At 41.4% G+C, this 16,161-nt stretch overlaps 1 protein-coding gene across 1 annotated transcript in view; it reads left to right on the top strand.

The window, feature by feature from the left end:
• The window catches only part of ERBB4 (erb-b2 receptor tyrosine kinase 4), a 2,375,242-nt gene that overhangs the window by 1,928,983 nt on the left and 430,098 nt on the right, over nt 1-16,161 (top strand). The window contains exons 17-18 of the mRNA XM_086955561.1: nt 4,223-4,355; nt 11,444-11,566. Coding sequence (XP_086811687.1) covers nt 4,223-4,355; nt 11,444-11,566 — 256 coding nt within the window. The remainder of the gene's footprint in view (nt 1-4,222; nt 4,356-11,443; nt 11,567-16,161) is intronic.

Genomic DNA, 16,161 nt, shown 5'->3' with positions numbered 1-16,161 from the left:
AGAAGGAAGCCCACCATTAATTTTTTCTGCCTGTGTCTGCCATGTGAGATGAGATGGAACCCAGCAGAGAAAATCTTAAATGGCCGCCCTGCACACAGATGTGCAGGTGATTTACTTTTTGTTCAGGAAAAACAAATAGCTGTTTTAGGAGCTTGTCTTATGTGAACAAAAAAGTTTGCGAAACGGGTGCCTTAAATACGCCACTTATTCTGCAAACCTTGAGTCTGTGAAGCATTGTAGACATGGCTCCCTTCACAGAATAGATACCCCCTAAGCTAATGGGGGGATCTCTAAATACACAAGACAGTCCTCCGCCGTCCCCCACTTGCGGAGAAGTGGTCTATCCGCCAAAGTTTAAATGGTCTTATATGTCTTGCAAATAGGGAAAGTAACTTTTTCTAATCTTACTTTATCTATGGCATGCCTATGAATGTATATATTTTAACACATATGAATTTAGGATTGTGCAAATTTGTTCAATTTGTTTATCGCAAACATTCAAGAAATGCCATGAACATTTAAAAAAATATTTAGAATTTTTATTTTTCAAAATAGGAATATGTAGTTTACTGTAATTTTGCCTTACCTTTTGTTTGGTCAGTGTGAACCTCACACAAAAATGTCTCACTAGATACTGTCAGGAAACTGTTTTTGGGCAGAAAATATCTGTGGGTGAGACATTCCCTGTTAATAACGCACATGATTTTTTTGTAACAAAAGGTGCACACTTGCTGAAATAAAGTTATGCAATACTGCATAATGCCAAGTTTCAAGAAATGTCAGAAATTTTTCATATTGTGAAGTTATTTCACCATATTTTGGTAGATATTTTATATTGTACCCAAGCCTACATATCTTCTCTTTAAATATCTTACTGCATAAGGAAACTCTACAAATTTTGTACTTTTGATTCATGCTAATTCTTTATGCTGCACTGCAAATACAAACGCTGGACCTTAATTAGACTTTAGCAAATGGGATGTGCCGTCAAACGGTGATGGGTATCCCATCCACCGCACTATAAGTGCCATTAGCGATAATGCACTTGTAATACAGTGGGTGGGACATCGTTGATGTTTGTGATGGAGTACCCTATCTACCAAAATCTAAATAAGTCCCTCTATCGCAAATAGTGTGAAGCGTAAAGAAACAACATGAATTAATTATATGTTTACATAAAAACTACAGGTAAATTCTTCAAGGGAAAGCTACTGTTACTGTGGGTTAGTTTTAAGAGCTCCTAGGGTAACCCCTATTTAGGTGGACAAGAACCAGAAGAGATTCATCACAGACATTCTCTGTTGCTGGGAAGTGAACCTCCAATATAAACAAGCACTGGCAAAACGAGTAGCTCATGCCTTTGGAACCTATGGTTTTTGCCAATGGTTTTTAGAGATGCTGTACAGTATTCTGGTTATATAACAACAAGGGAACCCTCTAGGTAGTTAAGGACCTGGGGTAGCAATTTTTGTAAGACAACACTGGTCCTTAACATATAAATCAAACAAAATCAAATGAATTATAGTCAACAATGTGTACTATAAGCCAAAAAGGTGTCCAGCCGGACACCATATTGAATCAATATAAGGTTAAAAAGATTTTGTGAGCACAAATATACAGTGGGATACACTCCTGTATCCAATACATAAAAGACAAAAACAGAAATGAAAGAAGGAGGGTTACTTTCAGGCAAAGAAGAAGAAAAAGGGCGCGCGTATTCAGGTAAAACTAAACAAAGCTGTCCTTATATAGTAAACACACGATTGGCAACACAATGGAAAACTTGTGTGTAACTATTTCACATGTCAACGGCGTTTCGATCCTTAACACATAGATACAAGGATCATCATCAGGACTACAAAAATGAATGCCTGAATATTAATTGCCCGCCTGGGCGGCTGAGACTAGAACGGTGTCGATTATGGGGTCATTACCACGGGTGGGGTGGCTGACTTAAATTGCGGGCAGAGGCCAGTGGGATCTTCCGAAAACCTGATCGGTGTCAGAAAATAGAAATCCTTTAAAGTGGGAGGCTGGATGAGTGGCAGGGTAATTCTGTTGGAAATATTGTTTGCTAAAGTTGCAAAGGGCGGTCCACGGGAACGTGGTCCCGGTCGGTCTGCTATGGAAAGGGATGATGCCAGAAATTATATAATTACGGCAGGGGGCGGTCCGCGGGAATGTTGTCCCGGTCGGTCTACTTTGGCGAGGGGTGATGCCTCAATATCCAGTAGGCAAGTGCCCTCGAGCAGCCGGGCATAGTAGCAACGGCAGGAGACCTGCTCACAAAATCTTTTTAACCTTATATTGATTAAATATAGTGTCCGGCTGGACACATTTTTTTGCTTATAGTACACATTGTTGACTATAATTCATTTGATTGTGTTTACTTTATATGTTAAAGACCAGTGTTGTTTTACAAAAACAAGTACAGTATTCTGGATCCTGCGTAGCATGGCAAAGTAGGAGAGTGAAAAAAGCCTATGATGTGGCCTGCCACATCATTTTGTAGGCATGCACACCATTCACATGCATGCCGACAAAATGATGCAGGTCCCTTTTTTTGTCCTTTTTTTATTTTACTGATTCAATGTGGATTGGTAAATAAAATAAAAAAGGTGAACAAAAGCATTTTTTGTAATGCCATTAGGACTAAGCAACATGGAGGACGTGGGTTGGGGGAAGTAATATGGAAGGTGTGGGTTGGGAGAAGCAATTCGGAGTGCACTGGTGGGGGAAACAACACAGAGGACGTGGGTGGGGGAACAAAAAATGGGGTGGTGTCAGTGGCAACACATCGGGTCAGAGAGACATATACAAAAGGGGCGTGAAAGAGCAACATAGAGCGTGGTCGTAATGGAAGCACACAAGCAAGGCAGAGTATTGTGGGAGGAGAAGCAAAAGGGTAAGAACGTAACACAAGTGCAACATGGAGGGAAGTCAGGAAGCTGGCATCAGTGACAGAAAGCAATTCGGAGCATCGAGGGGGAAAGAGAAGTATACGAGGGAGACAGCAGGAAAACACATGCACTTTCATGGATTGCATAACCAAAAAGAAAAATGTTAATGCCTGAAAACAATAGTGGAAAGACACAAGTAATTAGGATGTGCTCCAGTGAAACTACAAACACAAGAAGAGGAAGAAAAGCCCACACAAGCCTAACAAATAAAAAGCAAGCAAATTAAAAATGACAATATCGCAAACAAATGGTATGCATTGGGTGGGCACTGCGTCCACTATAAGCTGATTATAGATGTCTTGAAAAACTGACAGCTTGCTCTGTCTGGTAGGCTAGACGTAAAAATATAGGAATTGATGTGCCCTCCCCGAAAAAAAACGTAGACTCTAGGACCTGCTTTGTTGCATTGCAATGAGTCGCTTGATAATTGCGACCTTTCCAAAATTCAGAGTGCAGATTTAATTTGACATTCATTTTTCTTGAATCTGACCAATGTAGTTGCTGCTTGAAGTAAAGATCTGCACATACATATAAGAAAAGTAGCGCATGATGTTATAATTTATAACCGACTGCGAAAAAATTTATCTGAGATTTGTCGATTGATACATTGCTGTACCAGTATCTCTGGATGAAACACAGGCCGAATAAAGAACAAAAGCTGCAAAAATTAACGTATGATTGCCTCTGGCCGACACAATGACAGGTGATGCCTCCTGGTCAGAGTTGGTTCTCAGCAGTTCATGAATAATCTCTTCTGAAAGAGCATAGGGAGGGCTTGGGCGGTTTGGGTGAGACATCTGGATATGGGTAGTCAAGCAGCACAGGAAGAAAAACAGGGTTGAAGGAGAAGGGGCAGGAATAAAATCAACCTAACAGGACTTTGTGAAAAGATGCTGGGAATACATTTCTCTAAAGGCTTTATGCATGATGGTAATGCACGCACCTTAGCATAACTGACCTGTGGTCACTATATGGGGCCTTTATTTCCTTCATCTACTGCTTTACTAGTATATATCTTTAATAATGCTGGAATCACAAATCTCCATCTAAAAATACTAGCAATGCCAGCCTCTTTGTGTGTCTCCTCACTTCCCCACGTTTGGCATGGCTGTGTTCATAGTACTTCAGTTCTTGAGTTGTCTGCATCCTTTCACTCTTTCATATGGTGCTCCCCCGATGGTTACAGTGCTTTGTCATTCCCTGGGGTTTTGGGGTGGTGTCCTTTCCTGCCTTCATTGTGGATCCTTTGCTTCTGCCCATAGAACTCTGCTTATCGCCGCTGCGGTGGTTGGAGGACTCTTCATCGTGGTGATCATCTGCCTGACATTTGCTGTCTACATCCGACGCAAGAGCATCAGGAAGAAGAGGGCGCTCCGGAGGTTCCTTGAGACGGAGGTGAGCTGGCTGAATTAAAGAGTTAGTGGTAATCACGCAACCTTATACAAGGTTATGAGTTCCAGGGTCTGAGGTCAAAAGTTGTGCCTCCAAAGCTCTGTTCGCTCTCCTGGGAGGCTTGGTGGAGCAGTCGAGGCCTAGCTCTTGCATAGTGGTGGGAATGTTCAGCTGGATACTGATGGACAAGATAAATATGAATGGAAAATTCAGGTTACTACTTAAAATGAAATGACTTTTTATTGTGCTTTTTAAATTTGCACTATAACAGAAATACAGAAGAATGGTGGCAAACCCTGACTATTGAAAAAAATATTTCAAAATATGTAACTATGGAATAGGCAGTGTGTAGTGTGCTAGTCCACGTGTTCAGGTAATAAAGTATCCGTGGTAGACATAGCAGAGTTAAGTAGGAGTTTATTAAGTCCATAAGTACCATAACAAGAAGCTGAGGTCAGGAACAAGCAGCCCCACCATAGCAGCCTACTAGCTGCTCAGCCCATCTCCCAACTGACAACACTCACACTAGGCACCCAAGCATTCCATCCATGTCAATCACACTAACATTCTACCTGGAACACTCACACTGGCTGAGCAGCTAGTTACAGAGGTGTAAAGAAACATATGTGCAAACCTGAGGATATTACACACTGGTCCATGTAGCAGTTGCTGATCTATTGTCCGGTCCAGTGATCCTCCTCTCATAGGAATTCATTGTATAATATGTGTATAGATGTGTGCATCTAAGGTCTTTGCAATTTACGTTTTTCACGGGGGTGTACTTTTTCCAAGCTCAGTCTGAAAAGAGTTTCTCTAGACATGCATTGCTAGCCAAAGATATAGTTTTGGGGCAATAATGCACACGTGACGGTGTCATATATTTAAGCTAACCTGTTCTGAATGGTTCTAAAGTGCATAATTGTGTAGTGCGCATGATGTGCTGTTAAACTGGTAAGGCCTTTCAAACTCTATGGCATCGGCGCAGTGTTATATGCATGCAGGTGTCTGACTGATGTGTCTATTAGGGCTGAGTGAATTAAAAGTATATCTAGGCACAAATGAATTATCGATGTATCAGGTGATCAATGCTGTTTGAACTATATGGTATTTCTGAACTGTTTTGGGTATGTGCGCTAATGGATGCCTGGGGTGGCTGATTATGTAGTATATCGTAATACGGCACATTGTAGGTAGTTTCATCATAGCTGAACACAAGGCGCATCTGTGATGTGTTGTATGCATGTCAGGTGACCTGTCTAACACGTTCTGTTGAATTTTGAACCCAAGTACCGACATATGTAAATCCTACTACAATGCAACCAGTATAATCTGTCTGCGTTCATGAAGATACACTCCCAGGGGATAGGAATGGCAACCAGGAATATCTAGGGGATGGAAGCGAGAGTGTGGATAGGATGCAATTTGGAATACCTTAAGAGTAAAGAAAGGTGCATGTCTAGATAGAGCTGAGTGAATAGATTAAGAGCAATGGTACCTTCCTTCCCTGATCACCTAAGATGGACTCTGCACCTTATTCCAACATTGCATTCCACTGCACACACCTCTAAATCTCAAAAGGTTTCATATCTTTTTTATTTAATTCTGGGCATTATTGTTAAAATGTCCATGGTCTTAATATGTAAAGAGCCATAAAGCGCCATTATTGGGGAAAGTGGTACAGAAAAATACCACCCTGAAAACTCAGTTTTAAGAGGACCTAAGCCTTGGTCTTGCTGATAAACCTTACCAGGAAATAGAGAGAACTCACAAACTTATACTAAACAGATACAGCAACCATTTATATAGTTGGAATGTCTGAAAGTTAATTTCATGCCGTAAAAACGAAAACATTAAACCAAAAATAACTGTTAAATCTATATTAAATATGCTGAAAACGAACCTCACTAGAAAGTTATAAAAAATATAAATGATGGGTTAAATTTAAAGTCCGAATACAATGAAAGAGGCCAGACCCCACGAGATTCATGCCACCACAGGTGGCAGACTGATGGAGCAGCCCCCCTAGTGATGATTCTCTTGAGTCATGGACAGATGAAGAACAATGATGTGCCGTCTTGACCTTTGTTTCTAGACCATGATGTCCCCCGTCTGGTTGGATCTGTGCCTGTTGGTTGCTCCACATAGATTTCATGTATCTCAGGGCCAGATGTAGGAAGGCTATTACCGGTCGGTACCGGCCGAAATCAGCCGTTACCGACCGGTAATAGGCTTTTCTTATGTAGGTGGCAAATTTACTGATTCAGTAAATACTGAATCGGTATTTACCGATTCTTTATTTACCGAATCACCATTTACCGATTCGGTATTTACCGAATTGGTAAATTACATGTAGGAAGCACTTTGAAGTGTGCTTCTGTGCCGTAAGGATTCGTTATTTACCACCAACTATTAGTTGGTGGTAAATAAGGAATACCTCTGTAAATGCCAATGTGTGCATTTACACCAGTGCCATGTGGCAGACACACATGCGCTTAGGGCATGTATGTATGCCACATGTGCACACCAGCACTATTCAGGGGTGAAACAGGGTGTCAAAGTGACACCCTGCCACCCTTGACTCTTACCCTATTTTACTGAATCGGTAATTACCTATTCGGTAATTGACATTCATTAGGAATGAATGGCAAATACCGAATCGGTAATTACCGATTTGGTAAATACCGAATCTTAACGATTCTGTATTTTTTACCAAATTATTATCTACATAGCATTTACCGATTTGAAAATACTGAATCGGTAAAATTCGGTATTTTCGAATCCGTAAATTTCAATTACCTACATCTAGCCCTCAGTTCTTAGATTACAGGGCGTAATTGCAGGATTTTCCACATGAGATTTTCTGTGTGGGGCTCCTCTAAAGACGCATGCTGCACCGCACCTGCAGGGACAGGGAAGCAGTTGTGCTTTTCGAAGGAGTTCTACAAAGTGGCTCCCTGTCAGTGATCTCACTGTTCGGCTGTCCGGAGACCTGTCCTTCTCTCCAGGTCATGATGGATAATGCCAACTTTAATCCATACATACCTCTATGGAGCTGGTACCAATGAAATGGTGGGTTCCAGGTCACCTCTCTTGGTGGACGGAAGGCAGTATGAAAGTAAAATAAGCATCTCGCTAACTCCTCACCTCAGGGTTCTGATGAACAAAAAGTTTTAATTTGCAAAAAAATACTTTCGATTTGTATGTGTGCAAGGTAAAATGTGTTCAAACACACAAGAAAGAGTCTAATTCACAAAGCGTTTCTATGGATGTGCATCATAGCTCCCTGAGTGGGTCCTAGTGCGCATTTGCCCTTACTGGGCATTTTCCATGTGTGTGGTGTGCTTTAATGCCAAGTCTAACACAGAGCTAGATAGAGAGGTAAAACCATTGCACGACACACAACCTCCTCTGTAGACTAAGCACACACACACAATATGTGATTTTGATGCAGGTAGTGCTTAGGAAAGGCACTACACTTATCTTGGTGCGTTGATAAGTGTGTTGGTTAAACTGGATTAATAAGCCTCACCCACAATTTGTGGCATGACCTCACCCTACCCTGTGGGGAACTTATCCAACCACAAAGATAGAATTTGTGCCTTTCCTGGGCCCTACCTGCATCACCGTCGCATACTGTGTGTCTGTGGTCTAACGACAGCCTATGTCTCATTCGTGTAAGGATATGCCACCATTTTGCTCCCTTTGTGTGGGCAATCCTCTGCACTGCCGAATGAGCAATAACCTTTGTATGCTTTGTAGCCCATTGTCAACAGAATGTATGCACTGCACGAGGGCTTCTGTACAAAAAATAAGTAGTTCCCTTTAACCCGGATAGAAGTAATATTCCTCTTTGTGGAGAATGCTGGGTAATGGAATGCTTGACGAGAGGCATCCAGCATAATGGGAAGTCAGAGAACAGGATCTTTTTGCATCTCACTGTTCAGCGGACAGCAGGGCAGGAAAGGGAAGTTGGAGGATTTTGGGGCACAGTGGAGGAAGGTGGATGCACCTCACCCATAGCACCAAGACATAGCTATCACAGGCCCCAGGGTGTGCCCTGGCTTCTCCTCCTCAGACAATGGGAAAAGCAAACCTCCCACAATAGCATGCTTTGCCTCCCCTTTTTGGTCCTGCCTGTATATTTAGTGGGAAATTACAAATTAATCCAGTGCCACTGGCAGTTTAACGGTAATCTTCACAGGAGAAGCGGCTCATCACATAACTGAACTGCACGTGTGGTGTAACGCAGCACAGACCGGAAGCTCCGTTTATTCATCCCTGGCCGTGTGTGGTGAAAGAGAAGCATCGGCTGGGTATAGCTGTTGCAGGCGAAACTTACTTGCTGTGTCATCATTACAATAGCTGAGCAGCAAAATGAGTGTTAAATTGTTCAACCCTGATAAGAAAGGTAGAGGAAGGAAGGCGTGCTGCGGAAGTTGAGCTATTTGGGTGCGTGAATAGTCACAGAGAGTCCTGGAGAGGATAAATCACGACCAGGAAACTAAAGAGCATTTTGCGAAACAAAAAAACTTGAGTTATCTGCGTTATGTCCCCTTTCTGGAAATGGATCTTGTGGCAGATTGCTCCTAATGAAATAGTTTCCGGGTCGTGCTATCTTCACCTGTGCGGAACGACCTGCGTACCTAATTAAGTAGGCCGCGCGCGAGCCCGGGCGGCCTCCCAACCCTCGCGCGGAGCGGCACAATGCGCGTGTCCTTGTGAGCCGACACTTTGAAATACTGGGGCGGTTGCAATTCAATCTGGGCTGAAGTGGCCCTTAATTATTTCCCCATCCTGCGAGGAGGCCAGGCTATTTGTCAGCATTTAAAGAATAGCGGTTCCATTCCTTCTTCATTTATTTTTAAAGAAACGTTGTTTTTCACTCTGATAAAGGCTGGCTGCATGTTGAGGCTGGCTGGCCCCTGATGGCATGTCGGTGCCACTCCTGATTCATACATATGTACCTCTGATTACTATCTGCCATCGGGGCAGGCCGCTGCGCCTGATGGGTTCTCTTTAGGGCAGCCAGTCAGGTGTGACATTGCTGGAGCGAGCCCGCCTGCCTTTTGAACCAAAGGCCTTCCTTCAGAGAGTCTACCAAAACATTAAAAGTGCCTGCCTGGTCTTAAATCTCTCGTTTCGTTTACTCAGAGGGTGAGGTGCATAAATAAATAAGAATGGGAACTATGAGTGCATTTTGGGGGCAGGTGGGGTAAGCGAATTTGGGGGCAAGTCAACAAGAAGCATGGGAACTGTTAGTGTAAAATTAAAAAAAAAGGATTGTGAACGTCGTTCCCTATACATTGCACCCACTTCAAGCACTTTGTTTCCTTCCCGACTCATAATGTGCATTTGTAAAGTGCGCGCACGCCGGTGAGTAGCTATGACGCAAAAGTTTGTAGTTACCTCACTCAAGCGTGCCCATTTTATTGGCCTAGGGAAGAAGAAAAATTGGATGGACTTGCCAGGATTCAGACCTATGACCATGGCATTAAACATACACCTATACAGTGGATTTAATAGTCCTATGAGCAATCAAACCTTACATAAAAGACAATCATGGCCCCCATGTTATACCTACAAATACCAGCTACTAACGCAGTGTTTTTGAGACAAAAGGATCTATTGTCTTAAGTTGGTGAAACTGCATTGCATCAATACACCAGGCTATAAATACTACAAGGAATGATTTTGAAAGTGTCCGGTAAAAACGACAGAATTGACTGGTCCTGTCTAGTTCTGTACGCTGTGATGCGAGTGATATACTTTCAGCCATACACACTCCATGTCTCATGAATTACTGCTGAACCTGTGTGTGATCAGTGGACTTGTGCCATTGGACATGCTCATCAGTCTGTAGATCATTCCAAAAGAAGTGATCCAAGTGAGGGCGTATTTTTTGATCTTCCCCCTAGCCCAGGCTTGTGTGTGATAGCGATTATGGTAATTTACGTGATTGTTCAGTCAGTGAGTGGTGGTCAGTCCCAAAGAATGCTGGCCCAAATGGCGGATAGATCCTGCAACCTTCCACTGAATCTATGTGCTTGATGATGAATTCCATGGGTTATGGGTGGCAGGTAAGGCATACTATATCGCATAACCTTTGTGAGAGGTATCAGAAAGCGATGTGGTACAAAGGGTGTGTGTTTCACATGGTTGCCTTGTCCATGGCTCTATGGTCCTCTACTTGTTTGTGTCATGTGTTTTTTTCTGGCCTAGAGTTCATGTTTTGCATTCATCCTTTGTCTTTGCCCCGTATTATGTGGCTTCATGCCCTGATCTCACAAACTCCATGTATTCTGGCGGGGGCTACCAGCCAAATGAAGCAAAGGTTCAGCCCATCTCCATTACTACTTCCCCAAAGAAGCTGCCTGGGCCTGCATCTGGAATCTCATCTCCTAGGGGGAACCAGAGGCAAAGAAAGAAAAGAACAAACTGTTATCCAAGAGCATGGGTTTTATGTGTTCTTATTGCGAGGTATCACAAGGCTGGAAACTAGTTTTTCAAACAAGAGGATGACGATTTGAGATGCTCTCATTGTAGGAATGGTACAACCTGTATGGATTTCAGCACTCTTGTTACTATTTACTAAGATCCTTTGAAACATGGTGTTCAATTGCAGGTCTCCGAATGTTGGTAAAGCCGGAGAATTCCATTAGAGCTTTGATTGCAACAGTGGGGCCGAGGGTTACAACGGCCTGCACATCATCAAACGTTGCTGCAGACAGCCCACAACCAGCTGTATTATATTTAGAAAGGGCAAGATCAGATTGAAAAAAGTACATTGCTCGCAGGAACAGAAGAGTTCATTTGCAACAGGATGTAATTCAAGCAACCTATGGTAACCTATTTACATAACTGGACCTGACAAGGCAAGATTGTAGAATTTCATGTGGCAGTGGCCTTGGGTCATTTTGTAATGAACACTTATGAAATCAAACCAATTCTCCAAAATCCCACTTACAGCATGGCCCCCTCATGATGACATTGTCTTTTACCTGGTACATGCCCACATGCTTACATTAAATCTTATGTTGGTGATGTTGTATCTGATAGCTCAACATTTAATACAATGTAAATGTCATTTACAGCTTGTGGAACCCCTGACACCAAGTGGTACAGCCCCAAACCAGGCACAGCTGCGTATACTGAAAGAAACGGAGCTGAAACGAGTCAAGATCCTTGGCTCAGGTGCCTTTGGGACAGTCTACAAGGTAAGTTGGCAAACAAGTGTACCATGTCAGCCTACTATTCATTCTTTACTACGCAGAAAGAGCTATTAGTCTAATGGTGTCAGGGTTTGGTAAATAGTGATCTTGCATTCAATTGAATATTTACCTGAAACAGTTTCTGGGTCAGACTGCAACAAGTGTTTATAGTTTTCAAAAATGCAACCTGTTTAGAGTAGCAGTTTGTACAACAAAGAAAGAGGAACCCCTTCCAGGGCCTCAAAAACAAATTTGATGGCTAAAACTGTTTATGTTGGAAAGAGATTAGTTTTCTTCCCTGTGCCTTGCCTCCTCCTGTTTTGTTATACTGACCATTCTTCTGAGAGCCATCATATGTGAAGTTCTCCATATTTAAAATGTAGTTGACTTAAATTCAAAAACAGTAGAGGAAGTAAGAGGCAATAGTGATAGAATCACCCTCCTGAGCTTAGTATGTAAACAAAAAGATTCTATCAAAAGTGATGAAAGTGATGTTTTTATGGGTATTTTTGGTTTTTGTGAAGACCAACTGTCTTGTGAATAAAGGGGGGGGCTCTCTGCGGTTGGCAGAAGGAGAGCACTAGGTGTTTTTAAAATACCCCTCACACACTATGAATCCCATAGTGTCATGCTTCATCATCGGGGTCTTCCCGTCCCTCTACGGAGCGGGGCATGCTGCGACCTACGAACTACGCGGGAGCACTTTGAAAAAACTGACGATAGACTATGTGTAGTGTGAGGACAGTGATAAGTGATAAGGTTGTAGGGACCTAAATACGTGGAAAAAGTGAAGAAATATAAAACTAGTTAAAAAATCCCTGGCTAGTCGAAAAAATTAATTTAATGGTTTCGCTGGCTGGGAAAATTAAAAAAGGGGTAGAAGAGCAGAACAAAAAGTATTGTCTACTTGGTCGACATGACATGTTTCGTAGGCAGACCCCTTCTGCCTACTCCTCAGGACCTCTGTTAGTCCCTACTGAAAAATTACTCAATTCTTTACTACGGATTGTATTCCTTTTGTCCTAAAACCTGGCAGCAAAAATCGGTTGCCTGGTTTGTTCCCCGGGGCTTGAGTGGGCCCAGTGGGGTATGAAAAAGCAACAATGCGACCTTTTGTGGTCCACTTTATTTTATAGTTGGTGCCTCATGAGCTTGCGTCTTAGGGATTCATGGTCTGCGGAGTAGTGACCGCTAGATCAGTTCTGTATTAATCCATTCCCTGCAGCAGCTCCGTGGGTCCTAGACTATTTTTAATCAAGGATCCCCCCCAATAACCAAAGAGCACCCTTGGCCACCAAGGTTGAGACAGTCCAAATACACGAAGCATCTGGACGAGGACTCTATTGTGAATCATGCCACTTGGAATTCTAGTGGGTGAGAATCCTTTCAGCACCGTGAGGTGATACCCTCGGGCGAGTACAGAGAAGTTGGCTAAGCACAGTAGGGGTTCCCTCCTGTTGTTTTGGAATAGTTTGATGTTTGGGAAGGTAAGCAAACCCTGTATCACTACTCACTCCCTCCTTAGAATATATCATACTCTTTAACCACCTTTCATGCTGTTAAATGCAAATGCTTTATTTTACATGTATAGTAATTCTTCACTTAATATAATTTTATAATGATGCTAGCGAAAAATATATCTGTGTCTCTAAGAGATGAAATTGTTATGTGCCACCGGACTGCAGATGGTAGACTAATAGATGAGCCCTGAGAAGTTGTCAGTTTCAGAATTTAGACACAGACACTTAGTCTGATTCAGAGAGGCATTCTTAAGTATGTGAAGTCCTCCTGCAGTGAGTTCAAGTTTATTTATTATTGCTGGGGTAATTAAAACCATTGCAGTAGATAAAAACATTTGACGACAAGACCAAAAATACAATATGATAACACCATACCATAATTTGCAATGTCAGCTTTAACAGAAACATCATTATTACATACCACTCAATTATCCGACAAACCAGTGGCTCAAATGCTAAGCAAAATACAATAGACACACAACAAAAATAGATTCCTGACATAGTAATTAACTGCGGTTTATTATTCTGGCTCCTTCCAGGAAGCAATATATATATGAGTTGTGCAACGATGAGTTGTGCATATAACTGTTGTCTATGTCTATGATATTTAATCATTCTACATGTGACCTTGTCCCACCAATGATGTTGCACTTAACCGAGCACTAGCACTTTAAAAATTGCCTCCTCCCTAGCATGCGTCATGTGATCAAGGCCTCTGTGAAGGCCGAAACGTCATGCTGAGGTGTGCCGTCTCCCCGACGAAATAAAAATACACTGCTCACCTGCACCTGAGGTCTCCTCTCTTCTTCCTGCGCTGCGGTATCCAGGATTGGGCTCCGGGCGAGAGTTAGCGGTGATTGTTCCATATATATATATATATATAATAAATAGCATTCCCTATGGCGAGATGCTTAGAATCAAGAGGGTTTGCAGCACGGCAAATGAATTAGAAAAGGCTCAACATGAAAGTAAGATGAGCTTTTTAGCAAGAGGCTATTTAGGACAGGTGATAAACCAGGCTATGGCTAAAACAGGGGCATTAGTGAGGGAGGACCTATTGTCCAAAAGCAGTATTAAAACTTTTGTCACAATTGGCGAAGAAAGTTTATCTAAAGGCAACATGACTACTTTTCGCCTAATCATAGGCTACAGCAGACAACACAAAGAACTAAGAAATATCATTCAAGAAAGCTGGCCAATTCTTTTAAGTGACCAGGTATTAGGACCTCTGCTTCCGCAGAGGGTGTCCATTACCTACAGCAGGGCTCCCTCCATGCGAGATAATTTGGTAATAGCAAGTCCCGAAATTCTAGCCAATCCTATTTGGTATCAAAACCTAAAAGGTTTTAAGAGATGTATAACATGCAAAGCCTGTACACATGGCATTAATACAACTACATATATAAGTCCTTTTTGAGTTAAACCCTACAAAATCACCAAAATGCTGACTTGTAAATCTGAATACGTGGTTTACATTTTAACGTGCCCGTGTGGTAGAATGTATGTTGGAAGCACAAAATTACAAGCCAACTTAAGAATACTGCAACATTTGCGCGCGATAACAAATATGGATAATACCTATCCAGTGGCCAGGCATTTTAAGGAGGTCCACGGGGCTAACAACAAAAGTTTATCCTATTATCTGATTGACTCTGTACCCCCAAATAGACGGGGAGGGGACAGAGAAAATAGACTGCGCAAATTAGAAACAAGATACATCCTACTACTAGACTCCAAACAACCGCAGGGTCTCAATAGTACGGAAGACTTATACACATGTTTAGAATAAGTAATTTTTGAATGAAACAACAGATGACACAAGTAAAAAGATAAAACAACATTAATTATGAGATTAACATGTCATTAATATACTAAAGAAAACTTTTAATACACAAAAGTATTTATTATATATTTGGACGTATATTTTAGGATGGGATATTTGTATGATATTTTAACTTGTATATAGTATTTATTTATTATATTGATGTTAATTGACATATAGAATCTCATGATGAACCCTTTATATATAATTAATCTGTGATAAAAGTTGGATCTAAGTGACTGGTAGAAGTATAAAATGTGTGACAAGTATAGAATATATGGAATCTAAAATACGGCTAGGAAGCTTTTAATGACCGTATGCAATATACAGCAACATACAGAATTATGATGAAATAATGTGCTGTATATATACCAAATGTATTTTATCATTTTTATCACAAAATGAATCTTATGATTCGGACATTGGCACTTTAGGGGTTATTTTTATCATTTTTTCTGCATTTAATTTTATCACACGTATATATATATATATTTTTTAACTATCTCAGGAGAATTAAGAACATACTAAAATGGTATTTTACCACAATCGCCCCCATCTTTTGCGATTTTGCACATACAGTCGAGTTTTCAGTTTGACAAATGGTATTTTACCTTTATTTGTCTATGCTTATATTTGCACAGTTAGGATATGAAATCTGTAGTACATGAGGTGCCAGGGATACAAAAAGTTTTTTACTTAGTAATTAATGAATTTCTTCCCTCGTTGTACTAACATATGCTATTTTATGCACAAGGAATTGATTTCATATCGTGTTGATTTTAAATGTCTAAAAGGGTATTTTACCGATATTTATTATGACATTATTTTAAACTCTACTGTACATTTGCACGTTTGCGTATTTGCACTAATATGTAAATTTTGAGAATGAAATGTAAACAACTGCGATATGTTATAAAGAAGTATGTTTTTTATCTCCATTGGGATTGATGTCACGTGAGGGATTCGAAATGTGCACTTTCACTTTAAAAATGCCTTCCATTGGCCATTGCATTGTCGAGTGAACAAGCGGCGGGAGCCGCGAAACGCGTCTTTGACTTTGGGCAAATAAAATAACGTAAGAAGGAATTTGGGTCCGTGTCCTGTCTTCTGGCTACATGCGCGATTGAGGCATGTGCGCTAAGCTTCTCAGGATTTCGTAACATATATATATATGTATATATATATATGGGCAAGATGTAGGAGTTTGTAAAAACTCATTAGGTAGGCGGTGGGCAAAGTCAAAGAGTGGAAACAACTAA

The sequence above is a fragment of the Lissotriton vulgaris genome, chromosome 2_1 (assembly GCF_964263255.1).
Source record: "Lissotriton vulgaris chromosome 2_1, aLisVul1.2, whole genome shotgun sequence".
NCBI lineage: Eukaryota > Metazoa > Chordata > Amphibia > Caudata > Salamandridae > Lissotriton > Lissotriton vulgaris.
This window is presented reverse-complemented; position numbering and strand designations above follow the sequence as displayed.